This window comes from Pipistrellus hanaki, assembly GCF_964339955.1.
Source record: "Pipistrellus hanaki genome assembly, chromosome: 8".
NCBI classification, from domain to species: Eukaryota; Metazoa; Chordata; class Mammalia; order Chiroptera; family Vespertilionidae; genus Pipistrellus; species Pipistrellus hanaki.
In genome coordinates, this window is record NC_140510.1 from 56027965 (window position 1) to 56050532 (window position 22568).

General features: G+C 46.7%; 1 protein-coding gene across 5 annotated transcripts in view; it reads left to right on the plus strand.

Annotated features, from left to right (window-relative positions):
- The window catches only part of COL6A3 (collagen type VI alpha 3 chain), a 61517-nt gene extending 48480 nt beyond the window's left edge, over positions 1–13037 (plus strand). For all 5 annotated transcript variants that reach the window (XM_084892703.1, XM_084892704.1, XM_084892700.1 and 2 more), the window contains 6 exons: positions 432–534; positions 3630–4198; positions 5838–6101; positions 7102–7200; positions 11339–11503; positions 12247–13037. In XM_084892703.1, coding sequence (XP_084748829.1) covers positions 432–534; positions 3630–4198; positions 5838–6101; positions 7102–7200; positions 11339–11503; positions 12247–12287 — 1241 coding nt within the window. In that variant the 3' untranslated portion in view covers positions 12288–13037. The remainder of the gene's footprint in view (positions 1–431; positions 535–3629; positions 4199–5837; positions 6102–7101; positions 7201–11338; positions 11504–12246) is intronic.
- Positions 13038–22568: the final 9531 nt, after the last annotated feature.

Below are 22568 nucleotides of genomic sequence, written 5' to 3' on the forward strand. Positions count from 1 at the left end.
CAGCAAGTTCACCTAGGCCATCATCACTAACTGCAGATGATGAAGAAAAAACAAAAACAAACACTTGTTAAACCCAGCATTGAGAAAATATTAAATGTGACTTGGTTATAATTTGATGTTTGAGGGTTTGGAACTGTTAAGTTCTGCACTTGATTTTTCTCTTATTCCTATCTTCCTGATTACATTGAGTAAATATTATCTTTAACCAAATCACCCAAATATTGCCAAATACAACATATTGGCTTAATATGTTTTATTGATCGAGTACCATTATAATGTTTAAAACTCAGTGGATTTGACTGGAAGAATTAATTAAGTCAACATATATTTATGAACTAAACACTATGTCAATCATTGAACTCATTAGCATATTTTAATTTGAGAGGGATTTGCATAAACTTAAAATATTTTTGTTTTCTATTTCTCTCTAGGTGAAAATGCTTTTTATTTGTCCCCTGATATCAGGAAACACTGCAGTTGGTTCCAAGGGGACCAACCGGCAAAGACTCTTGAGAAATTTGGTCACAAACAAGTGTAAGTGATTATGATAATTGTCCCACAAATTACAGTGTTAGGGGGAATGCCAAGATCCTCCAAACGCCTAACATTATGGGGTGAGGACATAAAAATTCAGAAAATGTGACTGCCCTAAGGTCGCATAAGACATACTTTTAGAACAAGGGTGGGGAATGTCCGGCCCACGGGCCATATCATTTGGTCTGGCCCTGTCAAGGAAATTGCAGGTGGGACCTGAAATTCAACAAATCTCAAAGCTTTTTTCATAGAAGCATAATTATTAAGTTGATGATTTTGTATGGCTCAAGAATGATGTATAAATATCCAAATGATCCTTGGCAGAAAAAAAGGTTTTCCACCACTGTTTTAGAAGAATCTGTTGTATCTTTTAGCTTTTACTGCATAACAAATGAGCCCAAACTTAGTGGCTTAAAACAACAATATTTTCTAATTTGAAATTCTGTGGGTTAGCAATTTTTGCTTGGAATCAGCTGGGCAGTTCTGGCATCTACTGGGCTCACTTATATGCTTGTGGTCAGGGACTCATCAGCTGTAGGCTGGTGGTCTAGTGTGGTCTCTGCAGGATGGCTCATCTCTGCTCCACAAGGTCTCTCATTCTTCAGTGGGGAAGACTGATTTGTCCACAGGTGACAGGGCAGGGTCAGAAGAGAAGGTGGAAGTGTGCAAGACCTCTTGGGGCCTGGGGCTAAGATTGGCTCACTGTTACCTAGGCCACATTCTTTTGGTCAAAGCATGTCCAGAGGCCAGCCTTGCTAGATTCGAGGATGGGAGCTGGACTTGGTGGGAAACCTGCCACATCACATTTCAGGGCATGGGAACAGAGAGGGTGGGCAGTTGAGGCCCTGTGTCCAAGTGATTGACCATCTTGGGTGTGAAATGATTTCCTGTAGAAGGATTGGATGCATTCAGGAAAGAATGGACTTCAGATCCACTTAAAATGATTAATGCTGTAATCACACAGGTGATGGTGGTAGCAAGTGGAGGCAACAGGATGCTCCACCACGAAGGCTAATAGAGAGGGTTGGGAGATGGGAGGGACTGTGGTACTCACAGTGATACTGGCCACCTGACATGTGCTCAGTGACCTTATGCCCAGCTCCATCTGTGGTGCCAACTCCAGGAGCAGATGGGAGGGCAGTTGGCTGTGTGACTGAGAGCCTGATGAGGGGAATGTGGTGGCAGGACCCAACACAGGGAATGTGCCATCAATTGGTACCCTTTAAGAGAATGCAACAGTGTGCCATGCTCTGGGGGAGGTGGGGGTTATGACTGTGGCACCCAGATGATGTGTGGATTCGAATTATCCTTGAAATAGGAATGTCTGTCTTACTCCCACTGACCTCAGGATGGGGAGAGAGATCCCACCTTTTCCTCCTACACACCCTTCTTTCCATCACCCCTTAAGTCCCGCAGCTCTCGCTTTTGTCACCAGAGGGGATGCTTCAGATCTCAGCCTCGTTAGTTGAGAATCATTACTAAGGCAGCCATGACCCTTTTCTGGCACTATGGTGCGACCCTGTTGATCTTGGTTCATAGATTCTCTTTTTCTAGCCTTAATTATCTTTATAATTCTTCTAGAACATTCCCAAAAGTTGGCTCAACTTTATCCAGGAAAACAGAATAAATAAATCTAATATTTGAATTTGTATGATAACAATTTGAAAGTATATTGCATATCACATGTAGTGTGATATATCTATAAAATAGCAAATGTTCATGTCAGGGCAAGAAATGAACAAGGGGTGGCTCTATGCCTTTGAGTCTAATTATGTTGCTGTTTTCTTTGGGGTCTTGAATAGAATCCTATTTAATAAAAGAGTAATATGCAAATTGACCATCACTCCAACACACAAGATGGCTGCCCCCATGTGGTCAAAGATGGCTGCCCCCATGTGAATACAAGATGGCCTGCAAGGGGGGGGCAGTTGTGGGTGATCAGAAGAGCAGGGGAGGACAGTTGGGAGGCTCCAGGCGTACAGGGGAAAGCAGTTGTGGGGGATCAGGCCTGCAAGGCAGGACAGTTGGGGGAATCCAGGCCTGCAGGGGAGGGCAGTGTGGGCAATCAGGCCAGCAGGGAGGGCACTTAGGGGTGACCAGGCTAGCAGAGGAGGGCAGTTGGGGGAGACCAGGCCAGCAGGGGAAGGCAGTTGGGGAGGCACTAGGCCTGCAGGGGAGGGCAGTTGGGGCAACCAGGCCTGTAGGGGAGATCAGTTGGAGGGGACCAGGTTTGCAGGGGAGGACAGTTAGGGGTTACCAGCCCAGCAGGGGAGGGCAGTTAGGGGTGACCAGGCTGGCCAGAGAGGGCTGTTAGGGGCAATAGGGCCAGTAGGGGAGCAGGTAGGCATCGATCAGGCTGGCAGGGGAGAGGTTAGGGGTGATCAGGCAGGCAGGCTGTTGGGATCCAGCAGTCCTGGGTTGTGAGAGATGTCCGACTGCCTGTTTAGGTGGGATCAGGTCTAAATGGGCAGTTGGACATCCCTTGAGGGGTCCCAGATTGGAGAGGGTGCAGGCTGGGCTGAGGAACACCCCCTCCTCCATGCACGAATTTCATGCACTGGGCCTCTAATAAGAAATTATAAAAAAATAACCAAAACAAAACCACACATACAAACCTAATACAAACTAAAATGCACAATGAGCCTGGGAGTGAAAGCATACACCAATTTTATAATTTTCCAACTCAACACAGCATTTTGCTGAGTGGACACTTTTTATAATGAGAGCAGCTATTAACTGATTATTATTGTTAAAAATAAGAATAATTATCATCATTTCAATATCTATTGTCTCTTTACTCTCTCCCTGCTTTTATTTGATAAATTGAAGATGAGATGTCAGATGTATTTATTGTACAATAGACGCTTCATTTTTAATGGTTATTATTTTCCATGCTGTCCAGTATGTTCTCTGTGGCACAGATCCTATAAAGGAGGAATTTGATATGCGCAGGCCTATATGTAATACATAAAACTACTGCATGCATTTAATAAGACAGCATACTTTGCATAGCTCACTAGGTCATGTCTCTATCCATTTTATATAGCAGGCAAAACTATAGATGGGTTGAAGCAAAATTTAATTTGTTTTAACAGAAACACACCGAATAACGTTACTTCAAGTCCTACATCCAAACCAGTGGCCGTGGTCAACCTGCCGGCCTCAAAGCCAGCCGCCTCAAGACCTGCAGCTGCAAGACCCGTGCCTGCCAAGCCTGAGGTCTCAAAGACAGCCACAGTCAGACCTGCACTGGCCGCAAAGCCAGTAGCAACAGCGAAGCCAGTGGCAGCAGCAAAGCCAGTGGCAGCAGCAAAGCCGGTGGTAGAAGCAAAGCCTGTGGCAGAAGCAAAGTCAGCGGCATCAGCAAAGCTGGTGGTTGAGGCAAAGACGGCGGCAGCAGCAAAGCCAGTAGCAACAGCAAAGACAGTGGCAGCAGCAAAGCCCGTGGTAGAAGCAAAGCCGGCGGTAGCAGCAAAACTGGTGGTAGAAGCAAAGCCAGTAGCAACAACAAAGACAGTGGCAGCAGCAAAGCCGGTGGCAGACGCAAAGCCAGCAGCTGCAAGACCCTCTGCCGTTACCAAACCAGTGGCAGCAAAGCCTGAGGCCCCCAAACCCCAGGCAGACAGGCCGGCCACCACCAAGTCAGCCACTGCTAAGCCCGTGGGTAAGCAAGCTGCTGGGAGGGCTGCCCCCTGACACCCTCGTGTACTGTGTCTAGAGCATGTCCCTCAAAGCCTGTTTACAAAGCCATTGAAATACAGTCACTGATCAGGGTTTTATACATCTGGGGGATGTGTACATCTAAAAGGTGCTGGTCAGAGTAGGGAATTGTCAAAACGTGGCCTGTTTTCTATATTAGAAAGAGATCTCTCACCGCATGTGAGGCCGGTGAGCTCCATGCAGAACAGGCAAAAGGGCTTTCCCACTTCCCCCCCTCCCACCTGCGCCCACACCGGTTCATTCTCTCTGGTAAGTTCACAGGCGGGCATGACCCCTCTCTCTGGGAAACCCAGGTCTTAAGCAAAAGGGATGAGTTCTAAACAGAAGCAGAGTTTTGGGGCCCCATTTGGGGAGGGAGAATGAAAAATGAAAAAAAAGCCTGTTGTCTGCTCTTGAGCCATGGGTTGTGCTTGGATTCTGGAGCCAGACCTGCCTCCCATAAGATACGACTCTAGAAGATCTGCAAGGAGTTTTGTGATTGTGGACTTTGCTGCAAAGCGGTCCCTCGCTGCCCGGTGGTTAGTTCAGCGACCTGGACAGTCAGCCACCCCACAGGCTGAACCTCGTGCCAGGCCTGTCCATGGGAAAAGCAGGCTTCAGCCTGAAGGAGAAATCAGGGGAGGGGAGCTATGAGGCCCAGAGGGTGTTATTTTATTTTTTCCTCAATGAAAATGTTAGGAGACACTATAGAGCAGTGGTTCTCAACCTTTCTAATGCTCCGACCCTTTAATACAGTTCCTCATGTTGTGCTGACCCCCAACCATAACATTATTTTTGTTGCTGCTTCATAACTGTGATTTTGCTACTGTTAATGAATCATAATGTAAATATCTGTTTTCCAATAGTCTTAGGCGACCCCACTATTGGTTCTCAACCTGCTGCGATCCACAGGTTGAGAACCGCTGCTGTAGAGCCTAAGACCATCAGAAAACACAGATATTTACATTACAATTCATTAACAGTAGCAAAATTACAGTTATGAAGTAGCAATGAAAATAATGTTACGGTTGGGGTCACCACAACATGAGGAACTGTATTAAAGGGTCGCGGCATTAGAAAGGTTGAACACCACTGCTAGGCAGTATCACAAGCTGTACAGAAAGGTGAAGGCAGAATGCATGTGCTCCTAAAAAGGTCATGGGAGTAGTCTTCGTGTTATGAACAGAAAGCAGAGATTCCTTTAGAAGAATTTCATGTCATACCCTAAGGTTTAATGATTCAATATATTTAAAATCCTGGGATCCACGCCATAGTGAACACATTTCAGATAGTACATGGGACCATGAATTTTCATAGTATCCCCTCAATAAGAGAGATTGTCAGAAAGAAAAAGGGGGAGTTTTGTACCTTGCTGATGAATAATGCAAGTTTTAATTACTATGAGTCCTTTCACATCTCATCTACATTGGTAGAAGAGCAATATTTCCCAGGACCATGAATGAGAAATTGGTTCCCTGCCTCACCTCACTTTCTGCTCAACTGTCTACTGATACACATCTCTCAGCTTTCATCTCTTGCCTGCCTGTTTCTGTCACATGGGGTTTTATTTATCTGTCTCCACACTGTGCTTTGATCTTTTCTAGCCAAGGCTGCCCGAGAGGTGCAGGTGCTGGAGATCACCGAGAACAGTGCCAAACTCCACTGGGAGAGGCCGGAGCCCCCCAGCCCTTACTTTTATGACCTCACCGTTACCTCGGCCCATGACCAGACCCTAGTTGTGAGGCAGAACCTCACGGTCACAAACCGCGCCATCGAGAACCTGCGCTCCGGGCACACGTACCACGTGGTGGTGGTCTGCTACCTGCGGTCTCAGGTTAAGGCCATCTACCACGGAAGTTTCAGTACAAGTGAGTATGGGGTCCATTTAACAAAAGTTGGTACCTGACTTGCTTACCTGAATGGAGATAGGACATAGAGGGGATAATTCATATTCATTGACTCTGTTCTGAAACAACAAGGTTAAAACAAAATCCTTTATAAACAAATGAATGGGAGATTGGGTTCCTTGTGACCTCTTGCTCTGCCTTTGGGGTCCTGGAGGAAACCAGATCCATTTGGCCCGGGTGCCGCCCTTGCCCCTGGGAGAAAGAAATAGCCCTGTGTAACCTGGCCGGGCTCGATGCCCACCACATTTGTGTTTCAGAAGCACATTTCCATGTTCAGTGAACAGAAAACACCACCCAGGGTCCCCGGCTCCTTAGGGTGTAACCAGCTGGGCGGCTACAGGCATCCATGGCCACTGGAGAAAAGACCTCAGAGTTTCCCTCCCTTACTCCCTTCTCCCCTCCTCTCCATGCTCAGGCTCTGCCCTTTGTTGTCCCATGGCTCTTCCAGGGCCCCAAGGCCTGGCCCTGCAGCTTCTCCAGCCTCTAAATTAGTCATGCCCCACCTCCTTCTTATCCCCCCACATTCCTCCTGACCCTGGCTTCTCTGGGGTGTGAAGGGGGGGGGTTCACATTCCTCCTCTTCAGGCCAGTGCTATTCAGATCAAAGAATTGTGCCGAGGGAAGGGGATTCCCACCAGCCATCATGTAATCCATGAAGATAAAGAGGCCAAAGACCCTTCCACCCCAGGGATCTGTTTTCTCGGCTAGAAACAGAAGAGTGTACGTGGGAACATGAGAGGATTTGTTCAAAGCGCAGAGATTTGCTCTGTCTGCTTGTTGAGATGAATTGAACCAGCAGATAACAGACATCAGGAGGCTGTGTTTGGGTTTCCTGGGTCCCAGTGTTTCAGTGGCCCACCCTTATCTTAATCCAGGGAGGCAAGCCTGCCTCAGCCCTAAGGATTCCCTGGCCCTTCAGTGTCAGAGTTACCTACTAGTTTCAATCGTTTTTCTTTTATAGGGAAAACTCAGCCTCCACCTCCACAACAAGCAAGGTCGGCCTCTAGTGCAACTGTCAATCTCATGGTGAGCACAGAACCACTGGCTGAGAATGAAATAGGTGAGTTATGAGAACATTCGGCCCATTCGCAGCACCAGTACAGCCTTCTCTCAACCAAGTTACAACCCTTGCATTTTGGATACCCTGTCACCTGCTGAGGTTCTAACTCTCAGAGTAGGATGACTTATATAGGAAAAGTTCCATATCGCTTGGTGTGGCCCAGCCTGGACTCATTCTGCATATTCCAAACCATCCCTGGATTACCTTGCCAATGCCCAGGCTCTTGGAGAAAATTGGATGGGAGTTGTTTTGGGCGCTGCAGCCAGAAATCCATGTTTTGTTAATCACTTTTCTCATATTGGGACTAGGGTGGATTTGTGCGGTCTGTGATGCTACAAAGAATGGGGTGTCACCCATTCAGTGATCCAATCTAATAAAACGTTCTCAGGCCCTAGACAATTTGGCTCAGTGGATAGAGCATTGACCTGCAGACCATGCTGGTTTGATTCTGGTCAAGGGCACACATCTTGGTTGCAGACTCCTTCCCAGCCTGGGGCCTGGTCGTGGCTCATGCAGGAAGCAACCAATCAATGTGTTTTTCTCACATCGATGTTTCACTCTATCTTTCCCTCTCTCTTGTGAAAATCAATTCTCTTTAAAAATCAACGGAAAAATATCATTGGGTGAGGATTAACAACAACAACAACAAAAACTGCTCAGAAGGACTCAAGACATGCAGATGAGGATCCATGGCAGATGGGTTTGGAAATGTCCCATGGAATTTGTGTTCTGGTCCCAATTTCCTAAGCACATACCTGGCTCAGTCTATCATTCCACTCTCTGTGTGCCTGAGCCAAGTGAGGGCACGTTTGACATTTAATCAGGGACTAGATGGGCGTGTTCTGGACTGGCCACTGTTCCTTGCTTCTTTTCTTGGTCAGTGGGACTCTCTCAGACCTGTAAAACCCTCGCCGAGCAGAACACGAGCTCCAGTCATTCAGCCTCGAGGAACTGATGACTGACATAGTCAACATGCTTTGCTTTCGAGTGTTCTCCCAAAAGACGTTGCTACTAATATCCATAGTCCAAATTCCATGTTTTATAGGTCCCAGAGCACAAGGTTTTCCTAGGAATGGCAGGTCATTATTTTTTCAGTGTGTTGGCCACAGTCAGGAGGAGGAAGGCATAGCTCTTTCTGGGGTTTATTTCTGTACCCGACTATGATAAAAGGCATTTGCTGGGGCCCAGCTGCTTCTGTGCTGGATTTCAAAGCAGCTGTGTTTTCTCCATAGTATTGCATTGTCAGCAGCAACAGCACAATATTTTTTCAGTTACCTACCAGGATTCCTCATTTTACTCCTTCCACTATAAGTTTTTAAGGTGTTATTTCTCCATTTTGCCATTTCTGTAGGGTCTGTACCCTGTCTCGTCTGTGTTTAAATAAAATTGGGTGGCTTCTGACTCCATACTTGGGAGTAGAGGCTTCTTGATTCTATGTTTCTAGTGAGAACCTTCTCTGTCGCTAGAATACATCATTCCATCAATGGACTTTCCCTATGTCCATGGATATGTGTTTATGTCTATAATCTATAATCTATAATCTATAATCTATAATCTATAATCTATAATCTATAATCTATAATCTATGATCTATAATCTATATCTATATCTATGTCTATACTTACATTTACATGTATACTTCTACATTGTTTCTCTCTCTCTCTCTCTCTCTCTCTCTCTCTCTCTCTCTCTCTCTCTCTCTCCTATCTATCATCAATTAATATAACCACAATCCATACTGACATGTGGCCTTAGTCATTATAAGAAAGGAGGTAACTGAGTCAGTATAGGAATTGTGAAACTGTTATGCACCTACCTATACTGGTTTGTATAATAAGGGAAATAAATGAACTACTTAGATAACTGAAAAAAATGTTTATAATAGTTTGCCTCTGGAAACAAGTTTGAAAATTGGTCTGTGTTAGGGACAGCCACGTTTTTCAAGCTCCTCAAATCTTTCTAATGGAAAAATTGATTGAAAAACAAGAACTTGTCTCCTCTGGATGTAAATGGATGGGGATGACTCAGGAGTTCATGGCAGATTTTATAAAAAGTTTTAATGTTATGGATTTCAACTCAAATGGAAAATAGTGGAAGTAGGAATGTGGAGTTGAGGGAAGGTTGGAGAAGAAAACTTGTTTCAGCCATTTGATTTCTGCTCATAAGCAGTTTTCTGAGTCCTGCACCAAGGGATCCGGGAAAGCCTTTGTCCCCTGCACTGGGCACTGAGCTCCTAGCCCACTCCAGCTCCACCCCCAGTGACCTCCATGAGGCTCCCCACAAGGTGCTTGAGCTGAGAGAAACCACAAAGAGCTTATAGAAGTCCCCCAAAGAGACGGGTGAGGACAGATGGGATGATAACTCCAGAGTCACTGCCATCTGTGTATATTGTTTCTCAGCCACTGTAAGTTTTCTCCTTAAAGAGTATATGAAATGTAAAATTTCTAGCAAATTCTGTGCTTCAGTGAGAGAAAATGACTGGGTGTAAACTACGCAGCAATTTTGGGGATTTTTTTTTTTTTTTTTTGCTCTCTTATGTGTGGTCCAGAAGGGACAAGAATATATAAACAGCATTTGGTTAATATAAACAACACAATCTTTAAACAGGAATCTGGCTGGGTTGACCATTTTCTTTTCTTTTCTTTTCTTTTTTCTTTTCTTTTTTTTTTTTAAAGACTGAGACACGGATTCAGAAGTAAGAGAGTGTTTTCAATCCAGACATTTGTCCCTTAGGTCTCCTCTTTCCCTGTGATAGAAAAGTTTTTGAAATTGGGGCTTGTGTCTCTAAAGGCTCCCAGTAGTCTATTTGGATGAATCTAAACCTCTGTCCTGATGAGAGATAATTGTCAAACCCAGGACCTGAATGTGCCCTCACCATTTCAGCGTGCGGACACGAGTTCCCAGGTTTGCTTCGGACCTGGTCCCTGTGGGATTGATCCTCACGGGATTCTGAGCCTCAGTCTTGTGTACCTCAGAGTCTGGTCCATTATGTACTAGACAAGCTTTGGTTCTCTCCCTAAGGTTCCATTTTTCTTTCTTGATATCTGTCAGAACTGTGCTGTCCACCTCTGATGCGGGCAGCTCACGCAGCTGTGGGTAAAGGCCCTGTGTGGGGAGGGCTGGTGAGTCAGACCCATTAGCTACTCACGGAAACACGTGGCACCGTCCATGCCAGGGATCTTTGTGGAAAGGTTTACGCTTTCCAGACTCTCAGATAACAGTTGATATTAATGCCTCTCTTTCCCAGCAGGACCTGCAGTTTCCCTGAGTGTGAGCGGGCGCCTCCCCCCAGGCTCTGCAGAGCGCGGCTTCGGTGGGCAGCTGGGCTGCATCAGGCGTGTGCATTCAAACATAACTTCCTTAACTGGACAAAGAATGCCTCCTGCCTTCAGAGCAGCTCCTCTCTGAGGCATTTTTGCTGTTGTGAATTTTACATCAGTGTCAACATGTCTTTTTCCTTACTTGTTTAATTTGGCCAGTCACAGAGGCACTGGGCTACAGGCACAGTTACACATACACACATGCACACACACACACAGAGACACATGCAGACACATGCACGCACACACACAGACACATGCAGATACACACAGAGATACTCATTTACGCACATACACACTCTCATAAAGATTTTTTTTCCACTTTAAGGTTTATTTTCAATCTAGTTGGCTTGTAGTGAAATGGACAGCCTTATTTTTGAACTATATTCTGACAGTATTAGTTGTTATTTTGCCCGGGAGCGGAACACTCCAAGGTTGGAAATTCAGTTTCCTCTCGGAGGATTCAGCAGTGAGGGAATTGGAGAGTGGCTTGGCCCAGGGTTGGAAAGGGAAACACAGCTCATTTTACCTTTGTTATCCAGTAACAAAGGGGAGCTGACACACTGGGATTCCCAGTGCAGTTCATTGAGTCCTTTCACCGGTACAATTACATTTGTTGCTTAGGTAGCTTTGGGTGGTTACAAAGTTCATTTGACAGGAAGGAAACCGAGGCTTGGGGAGCTTTTGGGAGTCCCCTTCCCTCTCCTCCCCCTTTCTCTTTCTCCCTCCAACAGCCTTGTGATGAGACCTTCAGCCCCTGGCACTGGGATAGTCACCTACGGGCTCTGATGATGTCTTTTCTCCTCTCGTTGTTAAAGATATATGTAAACTGCCCAAAGAGGAAGGCACGTGCAGAAACTTTGTGTTGAAATGGTACCACAACGCGCAGACTAAGACCTGTGGGAGGTTCTGGTACAGAGGGTGCGGCGGAAACGAAAACAGATTCGATTCACAGGAAGAATGCGAGAAGGTTTGCTCTCCTGGTAAGTGACTGCCTTCTGTGTTTGAGGTGTTCTAAACAAGATAAAAGAGACCCAGGGCAGTAATTCACCTTTTTAAGATATTTGAATTGCAATAATTATGGTAGATATGGAGCAAAAAAAAAATTGGTTGTATCTTCAGATAAGGGAGATATATTCAAGTAAGGCACATGAAAGGAACTTTTTGAATGATTAATATTTCTTAAATACTTCCTCATATCCTCATGTTTTTGCCAATGAAGAAACACATGGTCAATTACTCTGCACTACTGGAAATGCTATAAAGTCTCTGTTGTTCATAAAATATTGTAATACACATGATTATGAGGGAAATAGTGTAATGAACAATTGTAGACAACACTAAAGACAACAAATCCCATCTATTCATCTTTAAATAATTTTGCTTCTTCTAAGCAATATTGGTTGTGGGGCCACCCAAAATCTCCATTACGTTGGGCAATTCGATTGGTAATAAAGCAGGCCATCTTCACCGAGAGCCTGGGCCCTGCCAGGACAGTGGCAGGGATGAGTGTTCAGTTTGTACGAAGACTTGGCCAGGGGTGTAAGTGAGAGAAGGCTCAGCTTGAAGGAGAGCCCCTGTCTCCAGGCCTAGAAGCGCTGGGGAGCTAGTGAAGGCTTTGAGCAGGACCGCGAGAGATGGGTGACGAAAACCAGAGGCTGTGGGATAATTTCATGTCAGTAATATGGCTTTTCCTCCTCTCCCCACCCCATCTGTTGATGCTCAGGGCTTGTCAACCCCAAAGTCATGGCTGTGATCGGGACCTAAGCATGGCCGACCAGGGACACATACCTCTTGAAGAAGAAGGAGTCAGCCATGTCCAAGTCATCTTTACAGAAGCTCTGGGTATAGATTCCCTGGCACCTACCATTTCATGCTTTGATTTACACTCGAACTTGGGGAGCCGTCTGCCGCACGACCTATCAACATGGTGCTAGTGTGCCTGTGGACCTACGCTCTGGTCCCCAGGCAGTGACCGCGTATACTTTCAACGTGTGTAATAGCCACTGCTGGTGTCTATGTGAACATGTCTATACATTCAAATTCCCTCTGCAGTTTCACGTTCTGCCTGTTCCAGGCAAATGCAAGGTCTAGAAAATAGCTCCCAACTTCACAGCTACTCTATCCTTTGGCTTGGTTCATCTCTTTCCTTCTCAGTTAAGCATGACTTTAGATGGATAGCCTGTTCTGGCGAATAAACAACTACCCAATGTCTCCATTTTTCTCCCCAAATCCTGGATTAGAGTCCAAGAGAATTTTCTTTTTCTAAAGCTTCTTACAAACCATCTGGTTGGAAGGAAGCGAAATCTCTTAATCCTCTGTGCACTGCTATGGGACCAATGCCTTCATTAAAGAATGAAAAGAAAGTCATAATAGAGAATATTTTTGGCATTCCTCTAATGTTGTGTTTTTTTGTTTATTTTTTTTGGTGCGGGGTGGGTGGGGTCTAATTTTAATTTTAAAGTTTTTAGGAAATTTATACAAAGAAACTTTTTAATAAAGTATATGGAAAGTGTCTAGGGTTTGGTGTTATTCGCTGTCTTATTTCTAGAATCACCCCTACGCCAGATGGTTGGTCCTGAGTATCACCCCTTTGTTTCCAGTGAAGGGAGCTAGAGAGCTCTCTCAGGCAGTGTGCGAGACTAGCTGGTGGTCCAGCCCAGGGCTCCAGCACACCAGGACCACCTGGACCACATTCCTGGCTTAGGACTCCTAGAGTCTTTCTGGTCTTAAGAACCAGGATGGCTTTCACCCTCTCCTCTAACTTCTGGTGGGCCCCCAGAGCCTTGGCCTCCTTCTTGGCCTCTTTAAAAGAATTGTTTGATTTGTTTCCCTTTTTATCCCCCTACCAGCAGCTGAGAGATGATGTGCAAGTGGCCCAGGACACCCCATCCCTTTTTGGGAGTTTCAAAGAGAAAGCAGAATGTTTTTCAATTTCTTCCTCAAAGACATTTGTCTCCTCTTGTCTTCAGACATAACACAAAAGGAACAAACAAATTCATCTTTAGCTGGTCCCTGCATTCCAGGGAGAAAGGAGACAGGATTTGTTTGAGAACATGTTTCCCCTGGTAAACAGAGCTCCTGGGACCTGGATTTGGGCAGACCTGCTGTATATGAGATTCGGCGTGAATCTGTCAGTTATTTTATTGAGAAGGGAGATGGGAGGACAAAGTGTGTCGAGCTGGAGAGAAGACTGGGGATCACAGACACCACTCCCTGCAATTGTCATCCAGGTTTCTGAGTTCTCACAGTGCCCTCCAGGTGAGCGCACCTGCACAGGACTGGTGGAAAAGTGGAGCTCTCTGCCCCAGTCCATGCGGGAGAGAGTCAAAGCACATTGACCAATGGAAGGAGGACACCTCTGCTGGGAATTGCAGGAACCTGGGGGAGCACTCAGAACTCCACAGTATATGACATCAGGGACTTTATTTTACCGGCATCCCATGGTGACTGAGAGCACCTGATTGGACATCAGGGCAGATTCAGGGGACATGCAAAGCTCTGGGGACTCCTTAGAAGCTCCCACAGTCAGGAGGGTCTGGACCACCTCTGAACTCTAGATCAGTGTTTCCCAAAGTGTGGTATGCGTACCCCCAGGGATACGGGAAGAGTTTGGTGGGGGTAAGCGTTGCACCGGAGTTTGGTGGGGATATGCACTGCACCGTGTTTAGCTGCACCTAATTCTACATTCTCATGAGTACGAGAGGTACTCAGCGTTATGAAAATTATAGAAGGGGTACACATATGTCAAAAGTTTGGGAAACACTGCTCTAGATAATGCCGACCCTCTTAACCTTTGAAGGGCCTCCTTTGTAGCATGAGACCAACCCATTGGACCAACAAAGAGCCCAGTGGAGTCATGAATTCCCTTCAAATGGGTACTGACCATGGGTGGGAAACATGGGTTCTGGGACCTTCTCAGCGACAGCCACCCAAATTCTCCATCCCCATGGGAACAGCCCCTTCCACATGAATGTGCGTGTGCACCTCCTCTCAGACTCATCCAAGTCCATCCCATTGGAGCAAGGACATGTTTGTAGAGGGGCCAGGGGAAGGAGTGATCCTGGTGAACTGGGGTGAAGGGGGGCATAGCAGGAAACAGTCTATCTGTTTGCTCGGGCTCCACAACCAAGTACTACAAACTGGGTAGCTTCAAACAACAGACATTTCCTCTCTCAAGGTGTTGGGAGGGCTGGGCTACCCTAAAATCTGCATGGGAATTTCTCCTTGTCTCTTCCTACTTTTTGGAAATTTCTTAGGTTGCCTCTATAAGCCTCCCAAATCTGCCTGGGTCTTCATATGGCTTCTTCAAATGTCTTTGCCTTTACAAGGCCGTCTTCTTACACTGAATGAGGGATCCACCATATTCCAGTGTGACCTCACCTTAACTAATTATATATGCCATCTATTTCCAAATAAGGTCGCATCTTGAGGTGCTAGGGACTAGAACTTCAGCACATGTTTTTATTGGGGGACACGATTAAACTCCTAGCAGAGTCTCTGCATTTCCAGTTCCTGCTCCCAACTCTGTTATGTGGGAGCACTGCTGACAGCTTGACAGCAGCTCCAGTGTAGACCCCTTCAGCCGAATTCTGTCACCTTTCAGTCACTTTGTTATTAAAAGCTTCCCTACTGGACCTTGAGGAGCCCTGTTCATTTTAAAAATTTCATCTTAAATACTTTACAAAGCCTTTTCCTTGCCTGCAGTGCAGGCTGAACTCATGGCCATGGAGGGGGTTTGGGTGGAGAAAGGCAGGGCTGACTCTCCTGTATGCCTCTGTATCCTCTAGGCTGGTAGACTTCTGCACTGAAGCTCCTAATTGGACTCCTGGGTAAAAGTTGGGGCTGACCTTGTATTTGCAGGTGCTGCTCTCTCACCCTGCCTGCTCCTGTCTCCCTTCTGCAGCAGGGCTCCTAGGCTGCCTCTCTTGGACATATATTGATTCCCTGGCAGCATCTGTGGGGACTTTCTTGGACAATCTGGCTTCTGTGAACCTCCTCCTCCCCTTTTTGGAGCTCCCTGTTGGGGGAATCCCTCCACACAGGCTCTTGGTGCTTGGAGTCTTTATCCAGTAGACCACCCTTTTGACGGTCAATGTAATCAAGCCGACTCAAGTCCAGCCACCCTCTTGGGTCACTTAATCCACAGGAAACTCATGACCTTGCCACATCAACTAGTCTCCCCATTCAACCACTGAACTCCTCCACTGGTCCAGTGGTCAGGCACATGCTCAGCTGGTCTCAGCCCCTGCCTTGGTGGTGGTGGTGATCACTCCCTCAACTTGGAGTGCTTCTCTGATGGTTTTGTCTTCAAGGAAGGGCCAGTTGCATGCCCTTTGCTGCTGCCACTGGCAGTGAGTTCCCTGATTTCCCCACAGGAGAGGAGAGAAGAGTGTGGCTGCCTCACAGGTGCTGCGTGGCCCTCAGAAGGTCACCGTGACCTTGTCCTGATTCTCTTCTACTGCAGTGGTGACTGTGTGCGTTCAGCACAGTGTGCTCGGAGTAGGGCCCTCAGTGATCACCTCTGGGCAGACAGGACCCATCAGGCACCTAACGCCAGCCTTGTGCAGGAACTTAATGATCAGAGAGCTCCGGTCCCCAGTCCCCTATCAATGGGTTCAACACTGCACTTTCCCACCATGCCTCTAACTCTCCCAGAAGGAAAACTGCATCCCCAAGGCACCCCGATAGTGCGTGTGAATCTGCCTTCACCATACATTAGTGGGTGTCTTATTGAAGAGTCCTTGAGGGAACTGACTTCATACAAATGCCCTTTAACAAGCTGTCTCAGCCTCACAGCTGCTCACATCTCCTCCTCCTCCTCTTCCCCCCAGTGGCTGCCTAAAATCCCCTCCACAGCTGCCCAGGCCATTCCTGGCGTGGGCGCTTCAACCAGGAAAACAAAAGCCTGGGAGATGGCAGCAAGGTGGGCGTCTTGCTTCCTGCCCAGTAGATCTCACATGAGACCTACACACCCCACCCCCCATTAAAATAATTAGTTTTACGTACAATAAAGTGCATCTGGTTATGTGTACTGTTTGATGAATTTTAACAAATGAATGCCTTGTAACACTCACCCCTCATGATGTGAAACATCTCTGACAACCCATCTGGCAATGTGTGTAAAGAGCATTTAATGTTTTCATAGCTTTCCTCCCCAGTACATTACATGTACAAATTTATCTCAAAGAAATAATTGGAGATGTATGAAGATTATGTTCAAGGATATTCAATCTGTCATTATTTGCAATGACGAAGAGAATTAGAGATCACCAAAATGGCCAACAAGAGGAGGATATTTAAATACATCATGCTTCACCAACCAAAGAAAAAGATGGGTAGCCATTGTTTACCCCATAAGTTGGTAAATGGTTCATGTAATTTTTGTGGTCCCTTACCCATGGAGACACACTCCAAGATCCCCAGTAGATGCCTGAAACCATGGAGAATACCAAATACTATATATACTAAGTTTTTTTCTTTAATGCATACCTATAATAAAGTTTAATTTTTAAATTGGGCACAGTAAGAAATTTACAACAATGACTATAATAAGATAGAACCGTAAAAATGTTAATGTAAATGTGGTCTTTCTTTTGGAAAATATCTTATTTTGCTGAAAGCACTCTTCTTGTGAAGATGAGACATGATACAGTGCCTACATGACGATGAGATGAAGTGAGGTTCTCAGAACCATGTGCAACTTCAAACTTCATGAACTGTTTATTTCTGGAATTTTCCATTTCATGTTTTTGGACCACAGTTGACCACAGATAACTCAAACTGTGAAAAATGAAACCCTGGATAGAGACTACTATAACCAGTCAATGTTTATGATATAATGTTAAAAAATACAAATCTGTATATTTAATATGATAATTTCATTCATATGTATGTACATGCACACAAATAATACGTTTAAGCAAAGACAAATACTGAAAGGAAATACAACAAAATTCAAGCTGTGACTATTTCTGGTGATGTGATTTAAATGTTCTTTAAATGTTCCACACTTAATTTTTTTTTCAAAAATAAACATGCTACCTTCATCAGTTATTTTAAACTCGACAATGTTTTCTAACACGAATTGCAGTACTTGTAAACTGAAATTGTGTTTTAATCTGTGTTGTATCGATGTACTTAACCATCAATCAATTCATTCCCTCATTCCCTCATTCATTCGTTCATTCACTCATTCCTTTGTCCACATGTTTGTTGATTATGTATCATGTGCTAAACACAGGTCTGCGCAATGGAAATGCAGTCCTCCTGGAACTGAGGTGGGTGGGGGAACAGGACAACACCAATACATCTGTGAATGCTAGGAGGGTAGAGCTGAGGCGAAAGGCAGCATGTCCGCCTTTCCCATTCCCTTACACAGTGAGCAGGTGGAGATGCCAAACAAGAGGAAGTCTGGACTTCAGGAGCGCTCTGGGGCACATGTGTCACATGTGGCCACACCTCACACCCTCGTCCAGGATGTGCAGGGCAGGGGACTGCTGGAGGGAAGGTGGCTGTTGTCAGAACCCCACTCAGCTACAAGGACACGCTCACCAATGCTTCCCCAGCAGTGATAGGGCTTTCACTCCCCATTTCTAGACCTTTGCAAAGCTGCTCTCACCCCAGTGTTGGTTACACGATGGACAGGAGGAGTGATGAATGGCTTCAGCCACCCCAGATTTCCAATTTTACATGAAGGTCCCATTTCCACGTGGGTCTGTTTGTTCAATAGACACAGTTGGTGATATTTATTCACTTGACGGATACGGAGCCCATGGTATGCGCCACTCGGCTTTTGGGGTAAATTAGTAAGCAAACCAGAGGGTCTTACATTCTCATGGTGGGAGGCAGCCAAAGTGTAAGGAATGTGATGAAGAAGCAAATGACGTGTTGCTCTGGGTGATGACAACGGCTGTGGGGCAGGGAAGGTGAGGCTGACAGTGCTGTGGTCAGCGGCCATCAAATTTTGATAGTGTGACCATCCTTGTTGTTGAGAAGGTGACTTCGGAGAAACACGCAAAGACAGTGAGGGAGGCAGCCACCTGGAGAGCTGAGGAGAGAGTTGTGGTCAGACAGGACGCCAAGAGCAGAGAGCAGGAGTGTGCCCCCAATGGAGGAGGAGCTCTAAAGATGGAGGGCAGGCTGGAGGGGTCGTTGGTGGCCGGTAGGCAGGTCATCCTTCAGCGGCTTGCTCCAGATGACTGACGTGATCTTCTGTGAGTGTGGAAGGATCCCTGGCTGCCGTGTGTGCACCAGATGCCAGAGCAGCGAGGCGATGACACTGCAATGAGGCGGTGGCAGAAATTTAGGTGAGAGATGGCAGCGGCCAAGACCAGAGCAAGAGCAGAGGAATGAAGTGTGCGCTCTGGGTATGTTTTGATCCAAAATACGCAAGAACTGATATCATTTTTGTATCCTGTTCAGCTTTCCACATTTACTCTCACGAAGAAACTAAAAGTGAACCCCGAGTCAGCTGTCCGGACTCTGTGCTTAGAGAAACGTGGACTCCTGCCCTGAAAGCTCTCCGACCGCCTTTGCCAGACTACGCCAGGGACTCCGAATCGTTCCTCGAACACTGGCATGTCCCTAGCCCCAGTGTCCACCCAGTTCTTTCAGGGGAAGACTCAGAGAACTCTCAGCCTGGCTGGTGTGGAGGGTGGCTTGCCAGTAAAGAACACCGGTTATGGGTTTTGTGAGCAAGTATTCAACTTCTCCTGGGGTAAGGCCCTGAGGTTTTGGGCTGTTGTAGCAGCAGATGTGACCTCAGTTAACACACTTCACCTTCGTCCAATAGCGGTTGTGTGTCAGGAGTTGCATTAGGTTACTCACACGCTCCATGTCAGGCAGTGTGTCTGGTAGTGTGCAGGATTCTAGCTTTCAGATGATGAAACCGAGGGTCAGAGTGTCCAGTTCATCCAGCTATGACCTACTGGAGGCTGTATCTGGGCAAATCACCAGGACCCAGATGCTCTCCTAAAGCTCTCAAGCATGGGTTGGTTCCTGCAGGACCCCCACTGACATTTCCCAGGGCCCTCGGACTGTTTTCCTGGAAGTCAGATGAGTTATGGCTCTGTCTCCTCCCAGCACAAAGCATGCCCTGCCCAGCATGCACCTTCTATTCCTCTCAGAGGACAGAGTCCCTCTGTCCTGCCCCTTTAGTTTTCCCCCTTGCCTTTATCTAAAGGAGAAGCCGACATCCTGGCTCATGTTTAGGGCTTGCTGAGGGCGGCCTGCTTGGGCCGAGTCATGGGGACATCTGTTAGGTCTCAACCACTAGCACATTTCAGCCCTATCACTGTCATCTTCCTGGATTTGTGAGCATAGTGCCTTCTACTCCCTTCCCCTCCCTCCCCACCCTTTACAACTTTCTACATAAAAAGTCAGAGTGAATGTGGATGGAAGCCAATATCCTGAACCCTCAAGGTCAGTTTTAAACTTCCTCCCCCACAGTGACTCATTTTTAGGGATTAGTTCAGAGTTCTCTGCTGTCGGTTTTCCAGCTGAGCCTGGCTGCTCCTCAGAAGCCAGTTCTCTGGTTCACTCATCCGAGTGCAACTTCTGGAGAGGCTGGCGCTGCTGGTGGTGCCAAGCCACTGGGCCATGTCCAGAGGCTGCTCCAGGGTCTGCTCCTTCTCCGACTTTAGTCCCCTGGTCTGAGCTTGCCTCTGCCTATGCCTCCTGCCTTCCCTTGGGGCCAAAGTGCTGGTGATGAGCTGCTCTGAGCCCTATCGGGCCCCAGGGGGTTTCCTGTTTATTAGAAACCAGGACTCCAGAGCTGGGTGCTGCTTCAGAGGTCCTGAGGCTCAGCGTGGAGCCAGTTCAAAGACCCCTTTCCACATCGTTCCTGATTCTGAGACCCACACACGAGGCATAAAATTGCTGAAAAGTAAAACTCCAAAGAAGGAGTATTTTAAAATCCAGTCTGTAGAGCCCAAAGACATGTGGCTGTGGCTGATGGGAGACATCTGAGAAAAAAAAGGCTTCTGTGCACAGTGGAAACACCTGCCAGTGACACTCAACCTGGACAATATCGGAGATGTCTGTGAAGACCTTCAAGAAGCTATTGCAAAAGTCCTCCAGTGGAAGGGACGTGGGCTTTGGCACAAGACAGCAGCCATGCCTATCTGCATTCCAGAGGAATGCTGAATACAGTGCTCACACATTTTCCAGGAGATGATAGAAACAGAAATAGCATCATACACACACACACACACACACACACACACACACACACACACACAACTGGTGGAGCCTATATCCCTGAGAAACAATATCTCTGTTTTTAAAGACTCAAATGAGACCAGTGTATCTGATAGGGTTCTGGTGCCAGGAGTTCCTGGTCATTTGTGACCCAGCCTTCATGTGGGTTCCCTAAAACCAGGTGCTGACCTCATTTTGGTTGCAGATAGTTTGTTTAGGAAGAAATATGGGAAGCACAAAAGAGGGAATTGAGAAGCAAGACAGAGAGAAGCTAACAGAAGATCACTAATGTTGAGCAGCAGTGGTGGTAGCCAACCCATCCTGCTGGGGACCGGTGGAAGGGGAGGTAGTGTGACAAGGAGAGGGACCCTGGGTGCTTACCTCTTGACTCATATTCTGGCTGGGGTTTCACGGGAGTGTTAAGTCCTTACACTTTCGAACTTTTTACCCAGGCTGTTTGCTAGAGAAGGTCCGTAGGTCAAGAAGCAGGGAGACATGAGCCCTTGAGGTACAGAGCTATTGCACACCTGGAACTTCCGCTGTACTGAGGTGGGTTGAGGAGCATGGCACAGACAGCACTGCCTTCCAGCCTTTGGACATGAACCCACAGAGTTGAAGCAAAGACATAAGATTGAGATCCCAATAGAGGGGAGTCTATAATAGACACTATATTCCTTATTACTCTGGTGGGGAGAAATGGAGTATCACTGACTGAGCATATATTCTGAGCTCTGCCCTGGCCTGCTGCAGGCTTACCACTCCATCATCTAGGGCAGGGGTCCTCAAACTTTTTAAAGTGGGGGTCAGATCACGGTCCCTCAGAGAGCTGGAGGGCCGGACTATATGAACTACTAATTCCTACTGTAACACCTCGGCTGCGCTCACTGCCCAAAAAACCTGGCGGACCGGATCAGACTCCTCTGCGGGCCGCATGTGGCCCGCAGGCCGTAGTTTGAAGACCCCTGATAGGGGGTCAGCAAATTTTGTAAAAGATGTCCAGCAGTCCAGGGGTGCAGAGACAGCAATAGTGTCTGTGGTGTGAATTTTGGCTGTGGCTCTGGCTGCTCAGCTCCCTGGTTCCTGTCCATTTTTGGAACTGAATCTGGTTTTCTAGTTTTCCCATTGTTGCTCTGAGATACTAAATATTCTTCCAATAAAATAATATTCAACATAGGACCTTGACTGGTACATATTAAGTTTTTCAGTCACTCACCCAACAAACATCTGTTGAGCACCTCACCTGTTCCCGGAGTGGTATGAGGTGCTGGTCTGCAGGGTGAACAGGGCACACTCCCTGTCCTCACGGACCTCAATGGCAAGGGAGATGGTTGTCAAACACACAATGACCAAGGACACTTTGTGGGGGCAGAGAGGATATGATGAGCTCAGCAGATCCTTAAACCCAAAAGGCAAGGGAAACCAGCCATGGGACGACCTTAAGGGAGGGGACTTCAGGCTGAGAGAAGCATTGGGTCCAAGGCTTTTCTGAGCCTGCTGTGTGGAGTCTGGGACAATGGAGAAAGGGCAGGATAATAGATGTAGCCAGGCTAACAGGGTGGGGATAGGATCTGCAACACTGATTACAGAAGATGCGGATCAGGTGCTGGCCATGGGGTGGGAGAAAAGAGGATGACTTTAAACTTACTTTGGAGGTAGAGACAATAGGACTTGCTTCTGAATTAGACAGGGGGGGGAAGGAATATAGTTAAATGGTTGATGATGCCTTCTAGTGTGACAAAGAAAAATGAGGAAGGAATGGCATTTTAGTGTGCTATTTGCTTCTTTTTAGAGGTGGGTGGAGTCATCAAGAATCTCTCCTGTGCTCTTTGATTTGGGAGGCCTGTGAAC